The 18,496-nt window shown below is 40.3% G+C and overlaps 2 protein-coding genes across 4 annotated transcripts in view; one reads left to right on the forward strand and one right to left on the reverse strand.

Annotated features, from left to right (window-relative positions):
• Positions 1 to 588: 588 nt before the first annotated feature.
• On the reverse strand, positions 589 to 9,100 carry LOC121697758 (serine/threonine kinase receptor associated protein). 2 transcript variants are annotated; one of them, XM_042079421.1, is made up of 10 exons: positions 8,932 to 9,100; positions 8,493 to 8,613; positions 8,186 to 8,321; positions 7,781 to 7,862; positions 7,579 to 7,651; positions 5,820 to 5,919; positions 5,336 to 5,473; positions 4,516 to 4,652; positions 2,787 to 2,936; positions 589 to 1,239 (listed from the first exon to the last, which is right to left on the reverse strand). In XM_042079421.1, the coding sequence occupies exons 2-10, from the start codon at positions 8,602 to 8,604 to the stop codon at positions 1,181 to 1,183; spliced, it is 987 nt and encodes a 328-aa protein (XP_041935355.1). In that variant the 5' UTR covers positions 8,605 to 8,613; positions 8,932 to 9,100; the 3' UTR covers positions 589 to 1,180. The 2 variants fall into 2 exon arrangements, with proteins under 2 accessions (XP_041935355.1, XP_041935354.1); XM_042079420.1 differs by having other exon boundaries at positions 589 to 1,251.
• A 3,384-nt stretch (positions 9,101 to 12,484) lies between these two features.
• etnk1 (ethanolamine kinase 1) overlaps positions 12,485 to 18,496 on the forward strand; it is a 29,700-nt gene continuing 23,688 nt past the window's right edge. For both annotated transcript variants that reach the window (XR_006026546.1, XM_042079417.1), the window contains exons 1-2: positions 12,485 to 12,774; positions 16,181 to 16,440. Coding sequence is in view for 1 of the 2 variants with exons in the window: in XM_042079417.1 (XP_041935351.1) it covers positions 12,628 to 12,774; positions 16,181 to 16,440 (407 nt within the window). In the remaining variant the exon portion in view is untranslated. The remainder of the gene's footprint in view (positions 12,775 to 16,180; positions 16,441 to 18,496) is intronic.

An 18,496-nucleotide genomic window follows, 5' to 3' on the forward strand; every position in this document is an offset into this window, starting at 1 on the left:
TTCACTGCGGATGCTTTACAGTTGTGTGCAAGTCGTACTTAAAGCATGATTTAAAATCTGCATCTATATGGTAACAATTAAAACTCTAGTCTTATAAAATAATATAATCGGACGGGGCATACAAACACGCCATCTAACTACTGTGCAACAATAAACATATATATCTAACACTGATGAATAAACCAGAAGAATTGGACCTGATAAACAGATCATATACAGAAAAAAAACACTGCACAGTAGAGTTGTGACGGTTGATTAGTTTAAGCTAACCACGGTCTTATGCCGCCCCGTAGTGGAGAAAGTCAGGTAGCCTACTGATAGCACGCACGTTTTCTTGTCACGTCACTAGAATAGGTCAAAAACAGAACACTCAAGGCAAGTCACCATCAGTTTATTTCATCCACCAAAATAATAAGCATGTGTTTCAACGTAAGACATATAAACAACAGTAAAGAACTTGAGTAACCTGTGACATTTTTTATAGTTCGTAAATCCCAACACATCTTAGTGAGAGAAGTATGCACCAGTGACCTCTCCAATTTAATTAAACGCCCAGCCAATTTTATTTATTTCTTTTTTTTGGGGGGGGGGGGGGGGGGGGGACCACCATTTCCACAAAGACAACGTGTATGTGCGCGTGTGTCTAATTCCATGAGTTAATTCCCTTTACTGAACACACAAATGAAAATTTTAATGTTTTTTTTCCTTCTTTTTCCCCCTGAAACCACAAATTAGAGCCCAAAGTGATCACAGTGCAACCAGGGGAGCAGGGCGATAGCTATGAATGAATGGGACTTGGCTAAAGGATGGAGTGTGACTGTCAGCTGTGAGTTTACCACGCTCACAGGTCTACTGCTTCTCTCCTGCGTGTGCGTGTGTGTGTGTGTGTGTGTGTGTGTGTGTGTGTGTGTGTGTGTAATCAGTAGACACATTCCCACATAGCCTCCACTGCACCTAGGTCAGCCCCTGGTGTAGCCGGGTGGCACAGCACCTTTGCAGGGGATTGTAAAGGGGTGGTGGGCACAATCTGGCCCTGAAAATGGAACCCTGGCCTCCTCAATCCACCCATTTATTCCCATCCTCTCAGTCTCGCTCTTTTCCTCCCTCTCTCCATCCATCCATCCTTCCCTCGCTTTATTCCTTCCTTCATTCGTCCATCTGTGCCGGCAGGTGGTCTTCATCAGGCCTTGATTTCGGGTGGGCAGTAGAGAGTGTCGGAGTTCTCCGACACCAGCTCCTCTGTTGCACAAGCAAAACACACCAAAAACAAAACGACAATAATTCACTTCTGCACAGTCGATCTATACACAAAAAGAATAAGGTTGAAAGTGAGCAGAGAGATGGGTTATATGCAGCCATTATCCCGCACATTATTTATTTATTTATATATTTTTTAAATTGACCTTTTAATCTAGGACTCAGCTTAATCCATGTATGGGATACGGGTACATACAATATGGATGCTTTATTATCTGATTTCTCATTCATTTTAGGAAATAATTTGAACAATTAGAAACAATTCTGCAACACCAAGAAAGCTAAATATAAAAAAAAAAACACATTTGTTACAACTGAACTGTTAAAATATTAAATGCACACAAGCAGCCATTCTAGCAAGATTACCCAGAGCGATTTAGAAACTCAAATGCTAAAACAATTAAACTAAAATAAAGTCAACTAAACACACAACCACAGGCCTTGAATGTCTCCTGACCTCTTAAGTCATGCAGACGCACAGCACGTTCCAGGGTACAATGCTTATACTGGCGATTATAATCCCTGTGCTGTGCTGAAACCCTACACGTTTAAGTATCATAGACTAAAGCTCAAGTTACTTATTCAAATAAGTGTCCCTTTTTACAGCAGATTTTAACTCAACACAAACACTGTATCATAGTCTCACTATCACCAGACCAAGCTCAGTCTAACTGTCACACTACCCATATTGCATGGCAGTGTCTAAATCAATGGACGGTGCAAGATATCATGTGTTGCTTTGGCAACACTCAGAGAACATAGCTTAACGATCTGACTAAGTGCCATTTCATGTTCTCACATTCTGGTGAAACGCCGGTCTATTTGTACATTTCTGTCCGTCTTTAACTTCGGTTCGTTTTGGTATTGTGGCTCTGACAATAATCAGCATTGAGCTAAATACATCCTTGTAATTGAGGAGGATTGTGTGTCTGTGTCTCTGTGTTTAGAGATTTGTAACCCTTCCTAATCTCCCACACCTGTCTGGAAAAACTAGGTCATTTTCCTAAAATGCTCCTGTTACCAGAAACCCACACTGGTTTTGTTTGGCTTTGGAAAAACTGGGGTAAATAAAAAATCCGCACCCAAACTCAAGGCAAAAATGTCACTTTGTGAGGCACAGCTGTAGGCTACTCTATATATAAATTCATATCACATAAAATGATAAAGGTGCTGCATATCATTGTAAGATCCGAAACTCTCAGCTTAATTCCAAAGCTCAAGAGTATGGTCAAAGCTGAACAACCCGCATTCCAATATAAATTGACCATTCTAATCGTTCAATGTTTTTGGGGTAAAACACCTCTAAACAGGGAGTAAGCCTCCCTCGACCTTGGAGGGCAGAGAAGGGACTGAAGCCCCCAGCTCACCCAACTGGATGTACATTGTATTTCACATGTCAAAAAGATTATGGCTTCACATTCTGTTGTCATTACTAGGTCATTCTAAATGTTGTAAACTACATAGCACCTTCAACATGAGTATGTTTGAGCTGAACACTCTTATGAAGGGAGGCTAGGGCCCAAACTCACCAGGCAGGACACACTTCCAGAGGCCGTATGTCTTGCCCACAGCAGTCTGCCACAGGCGGAGGGTGCCGTCCTCAGATCCGCTGGCGTAGAGCTCCCCGTCTGGGCTGAACCGCACACAGTGCACCGGCCCAAAGTGGCCCTTGTAGGACTCTACACGTAGCATGGTAGAGGAAGAGGAGAAGAGGAGAGCATTCACCAACATATACACACGTTCTCAGCAATAAGTATCCATCTACATTCTACAACCAGCATATAAGTTCAGTAGCAGTGTGGAGTTTTGGTACACAACTAAATTTAGTTCAATTCAAGTTGCACTAACTACCTAAAACACATGCAAAAACTTTGCAAAGACAAACAACAGCAGCACATATTAGAAAAACCTTGCTAGCATGCTAACTGTTATCTTCCATCCTGTGAAACATTTCCTTACATCTAAACACAGAATTCAGCTTTAACAGATCAAAGTGTACTTTACAGGGTCAACAGGAAAGGACATTCAAGGTCATACTGTGCCACAGACCGATATGACAATAAGTAAGATATGACAATTTACTTTGTTTATCAATGATCAGTTTGCAATGAGTAGTGTCTATAAATGGGCATCAGACTTTATTCCCATGATCAGGACCAGAGTAGAAACACTTAGATCTGCTGAAGGGCTTAAAGTCCTTTAAGACAATTTGAATTGGCACATTCGTCCCCTTAGAATTGTAAGGTTCTATCTGACATTTCTGTCAAAATTGAGTTATTGACATATTCTTATTCTGTGACAACTTCATAAGGTGAGGTGTTTTTTTTTTAAGTTGTATGCATTTTTGGGCATTATATCCAAGATGCTTGTTCCACTTATCAATAAAACTCTATGGGATTCTAAAACTTTGAAGCTCAATATCTCAGAACTACTCAGAATGCAAATAGAGCCTTATAATTCCCAGGGGAAGAGTTGCCAAGGCTGCAACTAATCGTGTACCTCACAGCTCTGATTATTTGGAAGTGTTTTGGGTGGATCAGAAGTCATGTTGCTTGGTACTATCCAAAACCTATTGTTAAGCATTGTTTGCTACCTCCCTAGGCAACACAACAAACATTTTTCAATATTTGAACAAGCACCACACGCAACAGTACAAATGTACTGCAAACGAAGGCTCGCAAAAATAGTCCTTGCCCATAGGTCTTGCCCAATAAGACAAAAGTAAGAAAACAACTATTTCCCTAAAACCATTCATCCCTATTTGAAAGTTTCTTATAGCTTCAGGCAGAGGTGTTTTCCTTGCTTTAAACAGGGTTCCCACTCCAAGTCAAATGTAAAATTCCATGACTTTGCAGATTTTGCCTGACAAAAAACCTGAATATCCATAACTTACTATATAATGAATAGTACAATATACTGACCAATGATTTCAGAGCACCCGCATAGCGGTCAATAATCCTTTTTACAGCGGGAGATGAATACAAAAATTTGGGCTATTCAAGCAAGCCGTAAAGCTAGTAACCAGATATACAGCAATTCTGCATGGAAATGTATTTGTATTACTGTATTTTGGCAAGTACATTTTAAACTGCTTCAACAAAATTCCCTGATGGGACTTTGCTCCAAAAATGACAAAATTGACTTTTGATGCCCATTTTACTATAGACTTTCTGAAATTCCATGATATTCCAGAAGTTCCATGACCCGTGGGAACTCTGTTTAAACCCTGTGTCCCCTTGAGGTCTTTGCAGTACTCACCCATCTCCTCCTTTGTGGTATAGTCGTACTTGTAGAGCTTAAAGTCATCGCCACCTGCCACAAAGAAGTCCTTGTCAGGGTGCAGGGAGGCGGAGTGGATAGAGGTCGGAGCATCTACCGTCTTAATAAGCTCCAGGCTACCGAGAGCAATCAGAGAAAAACACATCTATAAAATAAGATATCCACATTTCCATGACCTGGACTGTAATCCTATTGGGATACACACAAGTGAGCTATGTCAATATGGGAAGTCCTTTGAACATTACAAGTGCAAAGCAATGTCTCACATAAATGTAGGAAGCTGTAGACTGGTTTGAGGTCTAGTTTAGAATTAAATGGTAGGGTAAGGAGGAGCTGATTAAGATGGGAATCTATCCAACCATGGTAGTGGTGTCTGCCTGTTAGTATTAAGGGTTCAGAATGAAGCACCACCTGTTGCACCTTCATCCATCATGGCGAGAACTTGTGGTCAAGACATATGCTACTATGTAGACGTACAGTACCAGCAGATTCAGGGGTAGCTACAGTGTCACTCTAACATCTGTGAGTGTTACTATTAGACTTGAAAATCCAATAGTAACATTTGAAATTGAAAATCTCCCCTACATTCACTATGCCTATACAAAATAATTATCATTGAATAACTTAAATATCACTGAATAACAAAAATATCACTTATGACTGCATTAGTTGCAAATATTATATTTCTGTTATTCTAATATCTTATTAATTATATTTGTATGTTTATATTTGCAAAGTGACCTTATTATTTACTCTTTGACAGCATCTGATCATTCAAAAAAGGTAAAGATTGTTGCACCTGTGGGCGTTGTAGAAAGCCACCGTCTTTCCGTAGGTGATGACGAGTATCTCTCCGTCGGGAATGTACTCCATGCTACTGACAGCCACGTCGAATGTCAGGGTTTTCACGGCCTCACCGGAGGTTTTATCCCAAAGGCTAGACAGGGAGAGGTACACCAGGGTCACTTGTGTGTATGTTTTTAATATCCAGAGACACACCAAGATCATAGAGGTTAAAAGCTGTGCAAATAAACCAGAACAATGTAAGCTAGATGGGCTAATTAGTTTATATTAAAGTCACATAGACACTCCTATTATGTGAAATTCATGAAACAAACAAACAAAATTCAAAATTAGAACACTGCCATTAAGTTCCAAACAGATATCTCTCAGTCCTGTTGTCATTGGTCATTACTCTTTGTTTACACAAACAGAGTTTTTTTGGGGGAAGAAAGAAAGCGAAACGAAACACACAGAGTAAACAGGTCATAAACAGATCTCACCGTATAGTTTTGTCATCGCCACCAGAAAGGATCTGCTGGTCGTTGTTGCACCAGAGGGCTTTCTTAATGGCTGATGTGTGACCTGAAATCTCCTGAGGTTCTGAGAAAAGGAAGTGAGGATGCAGAGGTTTAAGATGATCACCACTCAAAAGGAAAAGTGTACCAACCAAGTATAGATTATATCATAAATTCACCCATTAGGAAATAACCCGGGGTTATTTCAACTAAAGCCCTATTCGGACAGCATTATTTTTACATGGAGATGTGGGGTAAAGTAATTATTACCAGGGGGTTTAGTCCTGACCGAATGTGCCATGTCAGTGATTATTATGGATAATAAAAACGGTCCTAAAAAAAAAACCTCGGGTAATATTAATCATGTGCGAATACCCTCTGTAAAAATGTATGTAGATATTCCATCATATCCTGTTTAAACATAGTTTCTGCGTTTTTTTTGAGCATGGAGACGCTTAAAGCCTTATTCGGACAGGATTAGTTTTACATGGAGACGTGGGGTAAAGAAATTGTAACACATCTGTAATATTTAATCCTGTGCAAATTGCCCATTCATATTACAGACGTCCTGTGGTAAAAATACTTTACTCCACGTCTCCACGTAAAACTATTCCTGTCTGAATAGGGCTTAAACCTGCGTAAATTAACTCACAGTAAATGGTAAACCTCCTAAAAGCAGAGCTAATTGGCTTTATTTAGTTACAATTATTATTTAAGTCATAGGGACTTTTCTATTAGAAAGCTTACCATTTCCTTTGTGTCTAAAAAGAACCCAGGGGAGTATTTCAGAAAGGAGGTTTAACAAACTCTTTGTCTAACCCTGATCTCTGGGTTGATCAACCTTGAGATGGGAAACTCCGATATTTTGGTTCTATCACAGCAGGTATGGGTTAGTTAAATCTACACAGAGTTTGTTTGTTCACTCCGAATTCAGTGCGTACCCAATGGCTTTGAAAAGCCATCATCAACGGAGCTCAGAAATGACGAGTCACCATGGCAACTAGTTAGAAAACTTACCCCACCCCTATGTCACTTAATGAAGTTATCCCTACAAGCACAGCGTGCAAATTTTCGAAGGAAAATCCATCACAGTCGTAGATTATGTTAAACTGGTGGTTGCACATATAGCACAATAGTTTGTTTTATGAGCGCTATATTTCCTGACCAGTGACTTAAAAATTACTTAAACGCCCTTTTTTTTTATGGCACAAGCCATCAAAAACTTTAGCCTACTAAGATTAGCCTATATGTTTAACCTACGATGTTGCTGCACCTGGCAATGACTTTAATACAGTAGCCTATATTCATTTTAAATTACTTTTAATGAGCTATTACCATATAGCCTAGGTGGAAAAAGTGACTCCATAGGCTAATAGGCTTTCAAAATGCTATCATTTGACTAAGGTTATTATTAGGGATCTCAAAATCCTCCTTGGGCCTATGTAAATTAATTCGCCTTTGTGTAGGACCGATAAAGGAAATAAAATGACAACCCATGTGCCCAATAACAGCTCATTAGGAGGGAGGAGATATGGAGAAACACTGGGTTTGTTAAAGAAAACCAGCTAGGGAGCAGGCTATGTTCACAGAGCCAGTTACTGTGGTAACTAACCCAAAGTTTGAGTTAAGTTACTGGAATAGGAAACCCAGAGTTATCCTCATCTCATGGTTAACAAACTCAGATTTCTAACAAAATCCACTTTCTGGAATAGGCCCCTGGAAAACATGACTCATATTGACTTACCTGCTTCAGGCTTGTTGAGATCATAAATACGCAACAGTTTATCATTCCCTCCAGTTAGCAGACTGTTACTGTCCTGCAGATAAGGGGATAAATGAGAGACTACATCTTATCCACATCACCACAACTGATCAACCACTGAAAACCAAACATACAGTATGTTGTAAGTACAGAGGTGTGTGGGTGTGTGTGTGTGTGTGTTTACCTGAGTGAAATCCACAGTTTTGACAATGTGCTTGTGTGCCAGTGTGAGAACTTCTTCCCCAGTCACTGCATCCCACACTTTACTGGATACCACATCCAAAACAAACAAACGGAAACAAAACAATATCAATTTAATTCTCAGCACTCTGGAAAACAACAGGTGGTTTAGATCAGTTCATTTGAGCTGTAACAGTGTGAGACTTCCTATGTCTGACAGTGAGAACAATTTAACCCAACAGGAATATATAGGTCGTGGTGGTAGATGACACTGCATGAATGTAGATCACCACTACATCTGTCATCTGTCTACAAGGTACAATGTCATCTGTCAATTGAAGTGTAATACCGTGGCTGCATATTTCTATGAACATACCCGTACCCAGTGCATATGTTGGCTAGTACTCACGCTGAAAAATCTGCTGCTGCAGTAGCCGCCTTGGTGGCCTCTTTGTTCAAAGTGGCTCCCCAAACAGCGCCTTTGTGACCCAGGAACGTACCGATCCAGTCCCCTGTGTCTCCCTGGCGCAACATAGGTTTGCCATCTAAAGGAAGCATAAGATGGTCAAAGCACAACTCACCTTGGATCGTTCAGACAGGTAAATCACATAAACCTTAACATTACATTAACAACATCCCAAATACCAGCCAGACACAGCAACATCAATATGAGCTATCGTTAACTTTTGCTGTTGAAATAAAAATGTCATTGTTACCTTTGCAGGCACTTATGAGGAAATATCCATAAGGAGTTATCCCACTGAAGGCCAGATCAACAACAGGTCTTGTGTGGCCGGAGCAAGTGAGTGGAGTCTGTCTCATAGCCATCACTGGAAGCTGGAAATGGATAACATCATAAACTGGAGCGTCACCTAAAATTAGCTGATTAATGTTAGCAGGTTAGCCCGACAACGCCATCAGGGCTAACGTTATGTATATAAAACATTGAATCATGCTAGAAAGCGACGTAAGGCTTATATTGGTCTAACTTGAAACTGTTTGAACAAAGCAAGCCATCATCTATGTGATTAACATTTCGGTGTCATCTTTTCGCAGAAAACCAGGAAAGCTAAAGTTAACGGCCTTTACATACAACGTCACTAGCATTGGCTAGCAAACAATAACGGTAACGTGAACTGCTAGCTAGCTACCTACCTTCCGCGAACAAGTGTCAGAGACCAAAGCAGACAAAGCTTACGGCTGAACCAAATGTGTAGGATTTGAGGCCGATGCTATCTGCTACAGTACAAAGAGCTGCACACCCGGCAAAAATGTTGTGCCACCAGCTACAGTGTGTAGATAACTCGTGTGGGTGCAGCTCTCACACCCATAGACATAATATACATAGACGCCGCATTGGCTGCTGGAAACGAGAAATGCGGCCGCCATCTTGGACCGGTCATACTCCTCGTTGCGTTGCAGCAGAAGACACAAGATGCCAGTACTGTGCAGCATGTTCCTGCTCACATCGACGAACCATCGCAAACAGGGCTCGGGGGATTTACTTTTCTCAAGTAAGATTTAACATTACCGTACTAATGGTTGTATTTTGTGAATAGAATATTACCAGAGAGTTGAGAAGGAGCAAGGATCTTTGATATTACTGTATGAGAATCGTAGCCAGCTAGCTAGGCTGTTTACTCGGTGTTCACCTGGCTGAACTGAGACTTAATAAGTCATATTCCATAACACTGACTTAGATTACAACTGACACAAAAAGGCTATTGTAGAAATAAATCATACTAGATTTGGCTGGCGAATTTTACACAAGTGGCACAGACTGTAGCCTATATTATTGGGCAATCGCTAGCTGCTACTTGTAGCCTAAGCGTGTTGGTAGCTTCACTATTTTCTGAATAAAGTAACTTTTCAATAGCTTAACTTCTTTATTTATCAAGTGGCTTAGCCACACAAGCTACACTTTTCTTGTCATGTGTAATTGGCACAATTTAAAGTAGCTTCCTATGTAGAGAACTAGCCTACTGCTGTGTTTGTGTTAATAATACATTTGACTGGGTGGTAGTATTGTGTAGTGTTTTATTCATAGCAGAGTAACTGATAGTTTAGCTCACTACAATGTCTAAGTAGCTTGCCCAACACTGTATTATTCACATGTCATTTACCCTAACAAGAATAAGATGCCTCTCAAATTCCTTTATTCATTTTATTAATTTAATTATTTTATATCTCCCCAGAACAACTGCCTTGCTCAAGGAGACTGTGAATGAACTGAATAGTCTCCTCACATCCCTGGAACTGAGGAAGGTGCAGCTCTTCATTGCAGTATTGGAGGGCATCTGCTACACTGTGACTGAATATTTGATTTATGAGCTCCACCTTCATCACCTGCATTCACCACTCTGTGTCCCATTTTCCCATCGTCTGGTTGACTCAGTCCTCTTTTAGGGAGTTTACCCAGTTTCACTATGTACTGCTATCTTATTTGCCCACCTGCTGTCTGAAGCACTTTTTTCTTAGCCAAAGTGTACCCAAGCAATTTTAGCAAGGTGGGAACATACAAAATTACATGCACCAGTTATCGAAATCATAGAACCAACTGCATGACAGTAACCTCTGTCTCACTGAGCCTGTGAAGACACTCCCCGATTCTTTACTGATTGCAATGAACGGGGCTGATCTTAGCAGTTTCTAAAATGTTTCTTAATTCTTATTTATTTAATCTCTTCATTGGGGCTGAAAGCTTTCTGTGAACTGTAAATAACAGATGCTGTTGATGAACCCATTGACACTGTACAAGTGACAAGTCACCTTTTTGTCTTGAATTGATGAAGTTACACTTACTATGCCAAACCAATGTCTGTTTTTTAAGGATCAGAAACAAACCTACAAACTTGCACTTTACAATATTTATGGAACTTGTCTAACAAATGCTGTTGATATTGAACCCAGTTACTCCATTTCCTTTACTTATGCCACACCAATGTCTGTTCATCAAACTTTATTTTTGATGGCACTGAACTGAAAATGTTAATGGATTTTTTCTGTCAATTTAACCCATTAAAACTTGTATCAAACCAGTTTCTGTCTATGCTGTCAAACATGGATTAGTTATGTTCCCAGTGTTTATATTGGATGTCATCACTTTATAATATATCATATATGAGAATATTCTATTACTATTAAGCCCACTATGAATATTAAAATACACACAACCATGTTTCCTGTATACAGCTTTTCTACTGGAAGGTTTACAACTTATTCTGTCAATTTACCCAAGTTTGTCACTAAACCACATAGGCCTACTTGGAATACCCCTCAGATGTCTGAATGGCACTGATCTCACTTAAATGTTTATAGAACCTTTCTGTGAATAATGCTGTTGATGGAACTTTTCTGTCAACTGTGAACTATATTTAACTCATTAAACTTGTATCAAACTAGTTTTGTCTATGCTGTCAAAGATGGATTATGTTCCCAGTTTTGATATCGGACGTCAGGTCACTTTATATCATATATCAGAATATTCTATTACTGTTAAACCCACTATGAATATTAAAATACGCTAAATCATGTGTCCTGTATCATAGCTACATGTATGACCTTTGCAGCAAAAAAAACCGAGTGAGAATCTGTTCGGTATTCAGTGAGATATGATTAATTAAGTGCGCTGACAGCTCATCTCACAGGCCAAACAGATTACACTGAGTGGAGTGGATGACCGGTCCAAGATGGCGGCTCCAAATCTCGTCAGCGCTAGTAAGGAGTAGCGGTCGATGCGGCGTCTATGTATATTATGTCTATGCTCACACCAACTGTGAGGTGGGCAGGCTCTCCAGGCAGCATCGGGGACAGGAAACGGTTTTATGTTCCGTCGGAAATGCACTCGAGGATAAAGAAGTCCGTGTGGTTCTCGTTACTTTATGATTTTGTTCCGAAGTCGACGCAGGGATAAAAAAAAAAAAAATCCGCATAGTTTTCAGATAAATCTGTTGTTAATAATCGTGTATTCTTATTAATGTCCTGAGAAAAAAGTTAACCACAAAAGTGTCTGGGCAAAATAAATCATTGATTAAATAAATTAGTAACTAAGTAGAGTGTCAAATACATTATTAATAAGTACATAAAGTAGGCTAGACTTAAAATATCTTCTTCATATTGTTGTGTGTGTGTGTTTGTGTGTGTGTGTGTGTGTGTGTGTGGAGGGGGGGGTCCATTCAGGAAAATAGCAATAATAAACAATAATGATATCTGCATTTGATATCTGCATTTGTCTATGCTTTATTTTAATTTGATTCACCTGTGTTCTTTTTCTACAGTGCAATATGCCAATTGCCTAGACCTAAACATAATTTTTTATGGTGAATACGTTTTTTTTATCGCTAATAAATGTATTTCTTTAGACCTTGGTACTCTCGAAAGGATTAAACACAATAAATCCAATTTTCAAGCAGTGTCAGATTATGGCAAATTGAAGAAATGTCTTTGGTCAGACAAATACTGTTTTAACATTCGTTTAGTGTCGACCTAGCTTTAGTAGCATGACCAATTCTACTTTTATCCTAGGTCTACTGACGCTATTAATGAAGAGGTGCTATTTTCATCCAAGCATAGTAGAAGTGATGCGTTGTCATACGTTGGTCATTGAAAAGGAGCCATTGGACAGACCGCTCACTGCAGAAGAGACGACTGGCGCTGTAGGCGGTGAGTCATATTTAACCAGCATGCACTGCGCTCATATTCCTGAGAGCTGTTCGAAGAGAGGCGTGGTCACGTCACGCCGCATCAAGATTGACCTGGTTTAAATCCACACCCAAGCCAGCTTGCATTCATTGAAAAGTGCATAGCCGACGCTTACAGTATCTTCCCGTGAACATTCTACCCGAACCGATTATGGCTAACTATATTCATGTACCAGAGGGTGCTCCCGCTGTACCCAAATTAGATGTCACAGTAGACGAACACGATTTCAGAACTGGGGCGCTGAAACTCATCAAGGAGCTGAGACCCAACTGGAAACCATCAGAGGTCAAAATGAAGGTAATATTAATAACAATTTTCAATAGATTTAACCCTGACGTGCCGCCATTTCGCTATCAATGAACTCCGAGGGTCGTCATTCTGACGATTTGCCTGCTATTTGGTTGTTATATAAGGCAGAAACCAGACTCCTGGGGTTGCGCCTTTACTGCGAAGCGAAGCTGCGTCACCAGCGGCTGACAAAGTGGCAAGCGAGCTTACCGCCAAGGTTTCGTTTGCTCGCTTGGTTTCCAAGACCGTTGCTAGCTAATCAATGTTTCTAACAACCTCACAGCCACCTCGCGTTATTCGAGAAGTCATTGCGCTTGGATAGTCATGTTTAACGAATAGGCTTGTGTGTTAGCAGTTCAGTTTAATTTAGAGTTTTCCCCACTGACAGGGAGATAGCTAAATCCAACCCCAGCAATGCGTTTGTCGCAAGAATTTATAGGGCCTTTCACGAAATGTCTTGCGAACTGGCTTGTCAGTGAGGTTTGCTCCAATGTATGAACATTACAATGTGTCACATACAAGTTGCAGCTGCAGTTAGAATGGAATACTTTGTAACTTGTGGTAGCTCATACCACACATAGCCTAGCCTTTTTCTTATTCGAAGAATTAATTATTATGGATGAATTCAGATTTTCCATTGAGCTGTTATTTTCACATAGATGACCTGTTTTCATTTTTAAATAAATCCCACATGTTTGCGTGCAGTAAGTTTCCACATGAAGTTTTAAAATGGGTTCCATCTAGGGAACAGCACACAATTGTTTCAGAAAATATAGCCTAATTAACATCATAACAAGGGGTGTATGGCAGATGCCACAGAGAGTGTAGTTACATAACAATGCAGTTGTTAAAATTATTCCGTGGGCTACACTGCACCCCACTTTGTTATGGTCCCTGAAAACGACTTTGTTACGTAAGAGATGGCTCCATGAATGTTTCATAGCAGCAGAAAGCAGGACCAGTTACTCATGTTTTCCGCAAGACAGTTTCACTCTCTTTTCATTTACCCAATGTACCCAAGTAATTTATGTGCACTGAGTCCTTAGAACTCTTTTTTTTTTTTGTACACAAAATATGTTTACCTAGTCCCCTGAAATGTCATGCCATGGTAAGGCGTGATATTTGAATGGAGATTAGTAGAAATTTGCATATACTCCAGCTTTCAGTGAGTTTTTCTGTTTGTTTATTTATGGCCTAACCTTAAGCGCAGGTCCACAGTCACAATAGTTTTTCCCAAGGGAATACACACATATCTCCCTTATTCACATACGGGCAGGTTTGTATACCTGTCAACAGAGAGGTGCAGCAGTGTTTCCCATACATTGACTTATCTGTAGTGGCCCACCACAGTATCAACATTGACCACCACACAATGATTTTCTATGTTGTACTAATTTATATGGGATGAAATCCTTTCATTTCATCTCTCACTCTCTCTTATTAGGTTATGTGCAAGCATATAAGAAGCAGTATCCCTACGCTAACCTTAGAATACTGTTGGGTCGTCGAGGTTAGCACACTATAACGTTACAGCTACTTGTCAATATCGACTTTTCGTGCAAGGCAAGTATATAGGCTATTCATTTTATTGACTCCGACAGAATGTTTGATCAACACTCCCGCACCTCCGTCACCTAGCACCACAAATACAATTCAGTTATGTGGGAAACACTGTGCAGGTCTCACTGATCCTACCAAAATACAAGATGTGAGTTGTGACCCAATTCCTGAAAAGTTTTCAGTACACTTAGGCTAGGCTACGTATAGATCAATAAAGATGCTATGAAATGCAGTGAGAATGGTCATTCTAAAGTGTATGATAAAAGGTTATAATACTATAATCCTAATGTATAACACATTTCTACACGTCTGTTTCAGTGTTATTGCAAGATGCACAGATGAGTGACCTTGTGTAAACACAGAAGGGGTGTGTTACACTTCAAATAGAGTAGTTTGGACAGTGAGAGGCCAAAAGAGTGTTGGATTATGTGCGCACTTGCGCACGCGAGTGTGTGCATGCGTGCGTGCGTGCGTGCGTGTGTGTGTGTGTGTTGGATAATGAGTTAGAGGCCAAAAGATTGAGTTGGTGGGTGTGGTAAGGGGGTGGGATATGGAAAAACAAAGTGTGTGTGTTGTGCAGTTCATCAGTGATGTTCAAAAAATTGTGTACTCAGCACATGCCAGCTATCGCAGACAGACTTCCGCCGAAAAATAAAATTCCGGACATTCCCGTCTTTTCCACTGAATCCCTGATAGTGTACACAATTAGGGGCGGAATGTCAGGCCTCTCAGAAATGTGGGTGCTGTTTACAAGAGGAAAACAATGAATCATGGTCCATGGGAGGGGGAAATCACTGTCTGCCCCCTCTTTGTGTCTGGGTCTAATACCTCCTCATGTGATCCACGTGGCGGGAAAGGGAACGGGTCAGTGCAGACCCAAACACCAGCCAGACACTGTTTTTCCTGACCGTTGCGAATTAAAGGCACACTACGTAGTTATTGTTCACTAGGGCCGAGGATAACACCAACGGGTCCCAGGATGTAGTTCATTTTGTTTGTATCAATAGCCATTAGCAATTGCAATTTGATTTCGGGACAGTTGGCTAGCTATCCACTTAAGGATTAAAAAAGTAAAGCTTTGCTTATTTGTATCAAGGGTACGACTTATGCAGGACAGGGATGGAGAGTGCATTGAAATCAGGTGATTTGGAACATGGGTCAGTTTAGTGCTGCAGCAACTGGTGTGAAGTTAGGTCATGATTTGGGAGGCAGCGGGGCTGGAGGGGGGTGTGCCTAACTTCTCCCCAGACGAGGTGGGGATATGGTGGGCTGTGAATGTCGGCGTCATGGTAATTGGATCAGCATCGGACTCAGGCGTTGGCGGAGAAGCAGAGGCGTGAGGCGGAGGCTTATAGTGTGAGCTCAGGGGTGCAGCCAAGCTGAGGACCAGCCAAAGGCCTGAGCTGCAGTCCACACGTGTGAAAGTACCTGAGTCTCTCTCTCTCTCTCTCTCTTTGTCTCTCTCTCTTTCTTAATTCAAAGGTTATTAGCATTAGAGTAGCCTACAGTGTTGCCAAAGCAACCACAAAGTAAGGAAATAAAGGCATTTGAAGAAAAATAAAAGAAGGTAAAATACAGCAATCTGAGTGTTCTGTAATGTGAATACAGAAAGAACAGTTGTACATTGAATAGTAGTACAATTAATAGCCTGTCTCTCTCCTCCAACATTTCTTTCCCTCTCTTTTCCTTTGGTTGTCTTTTCCATCTCTCATCTTATCCCTCTCTCTGCTCCCTCTCTTTCTGTTTCTCTTCCTTCTTTTTCTCTCTTTCCTCTTTCTTTCATTCCCCTCTTGTCTCACTCAACTCTTGCACTCCCTGATTTCTCTCCATCCTCTCTCTCTCTTTCTCTCTCCAGTCCTTCACCGATGGAATAACCAACAAGCTGATTGGTTGCTACTTGGGCGGGGCGATGAAGGATGTAGTGCTGGTGCGCATCTATGGCAACAAGACCGAGCTGTTTGTGGACCGCGAGAACGAGGTGAAGAGCTTCCGGGTACTGCAGGCGAACCGGTGTGCTCCCCAGCTCTACTGCACCTTCAACAACGGCCTCTGCTACGAGTTCTTAGAAGGAACCGCACTAGAACCCGAACACATACGCAGTCCAGGGTTATTCCGGTAAGTTATGGTTATACTTAGGAATACTTAGCAGACCCATGTATCCAAAGCAACTTGCATTATAATAAAAATAAACAATGACAGTAAACAATGCACCAACATTGTAAGAGCATGCACTCAGGCATGCTACAAGTGACAAACACCTATACAAGTCCACAGAAACACTGATTTGAATATGGAAATAGCACAATCTAGACTTGGAGCCTTGTCAGAACATTAAACTCATTTAGTGCATCATTATCTTCTTTTAAACCAGTGCTCGCCATCAACATTACATTGTCAACCATAAATCATTGAATCAATGTCGGATTTCGATGTTGATTTAACATCAGTTTGCACCCTCAGTTAATATTGAAACAATGTTGATTTATTAACTATAGACCAGCGGAATTTCAATTGTATTTCAATTAAAATAAATATTGAAACAATGTTGAAATTACAACCAAACTAAAGATCAATGCGATTTCAATGGTATTTCAATTCATATTAAACCGCAGTAAACCACTATAAATCTGGCAAAATATTGGGAAATTCATACCCTGCTTTATCTACAGCCAGGATACATTTGGCTAGGCCTAGGTATGTCTGGTTTAGGCTACAAGCTTGCATAAATAACCATTGACAACTTGTTATCAGTTTGAAAAGCAAGTGCATTTATTCACTCTTCTTCATTTATAAATTCCCGTGTGCTGTGCTTCCCTGCCATCTATTCAGTAGGCCTACGGTTGCAGTCAGCCTGACCATCCAGTTGAGTGAAGCGGCACCTAACAGAAATAGAAGAAAGATATACAGTGTTAGATAAATATGTTAAACTGAAGGCTACTTACAAGTGAAACTTTCAAAAATGGCCAGTAGCTGCACTGTGTAGCCTATCTTGACATGTCTTTAAGTTTTGGGTTACAATATACAGGTAGTGGGCTCTCTGTTGATTTTAATGAGTAGGCCTAAGCCTAAAGTTACAGCATTTCTATCACAATTGACCAGACTTTGACCTTTTGTCTTCTTTAAACAAAATTCTGGCTATGATTGTTCCTTGTATTGCATCATGAGCCATCACTGCACCTATTGCATTCTACTGTAGCCTTAAGCCTAGCTCAGTCATTATGTTGTACCACATCACCCTCCATTAGAAGTGCAATGAGCTACATTGAGCATAATAAACTGCATTTAGAATTCCAAATCCATATTTCTAGATATTTTGGTAAAAGTAACTTAAAAGTAATACAATAGTGTAATGCCTTACAATTCAGAGACAGTAATATTATAATGTAATGAATTACTTTGAAATGACAGTAATAAGTAATACATAATATATTACGATTTTGAAGTAACTTGCCCAACACTGATTAAACCACATGTCACTGTTTGACTAAATGAAAAATATAGGCTACTATAAAATCATGTAAGTAAAGACTATGTTAAAGTGTTGTTATCTCATTGACGCCTGTATAAGGGGGTGGATGATGTGATATTTTTGACCTGATACATTTGCCTAAATAAAAGGCCTTAAATTGGAAGTATTTTACCTTTGATTTTCTTTTGACGCTTCAAGGTAGATCTTGCCTTTGTTCAGGGCGAGGTTAGGGATCTTGGGCTCAAAAAGGTTGGTGACCACTGTTTTAAACCATACAACACCCTGTCATGCAAGCTATGAGATCTTTTTTTTTAGGGGGATACTTTTTTTTGTTTCCAACTGGTTAAAATATGCACAGTTCCCAGAACATATGCCAAAAGTTATATGAATGCCTTAAGCAAACGCACAAAATATACAGCCCACGGTCATAGAGGAGGTTATGTTATGGTAAGGTAAATGCTTGAAACCTGTTCAATGGTATTTAGGCAGTTAAAGAATAGCCCCAACATACTGTACATGTGAATGGCAGGAGCTGAAGTTAACTGTGTTATTTAGTTGGCTTTAAAATATGCACACTGGAAGTGGGCCCATGCTATCGAAGGTATGCAGTCGTATTTTAAAATTGAACCTGCATGAGATAAAAAAGACCTTTCACCAAACATGGATTACACGCAGCCTAGCTCTCAAAAGTCCCATGACTAA

Source organism: Alosa sapidissima, chromosome 22, assembly GCF_018492685.1.
Source record: "Alosa sapidissima isolate fAloSap1 chromosome 22, fAloSap1.pri, whole genome shotgun sequence".
NCBI lineage: Eukaryota > Metazoa > Chordata > Actinopteri > Clupeiformes > Clupeidae > Alosa > Alosa sapidissima.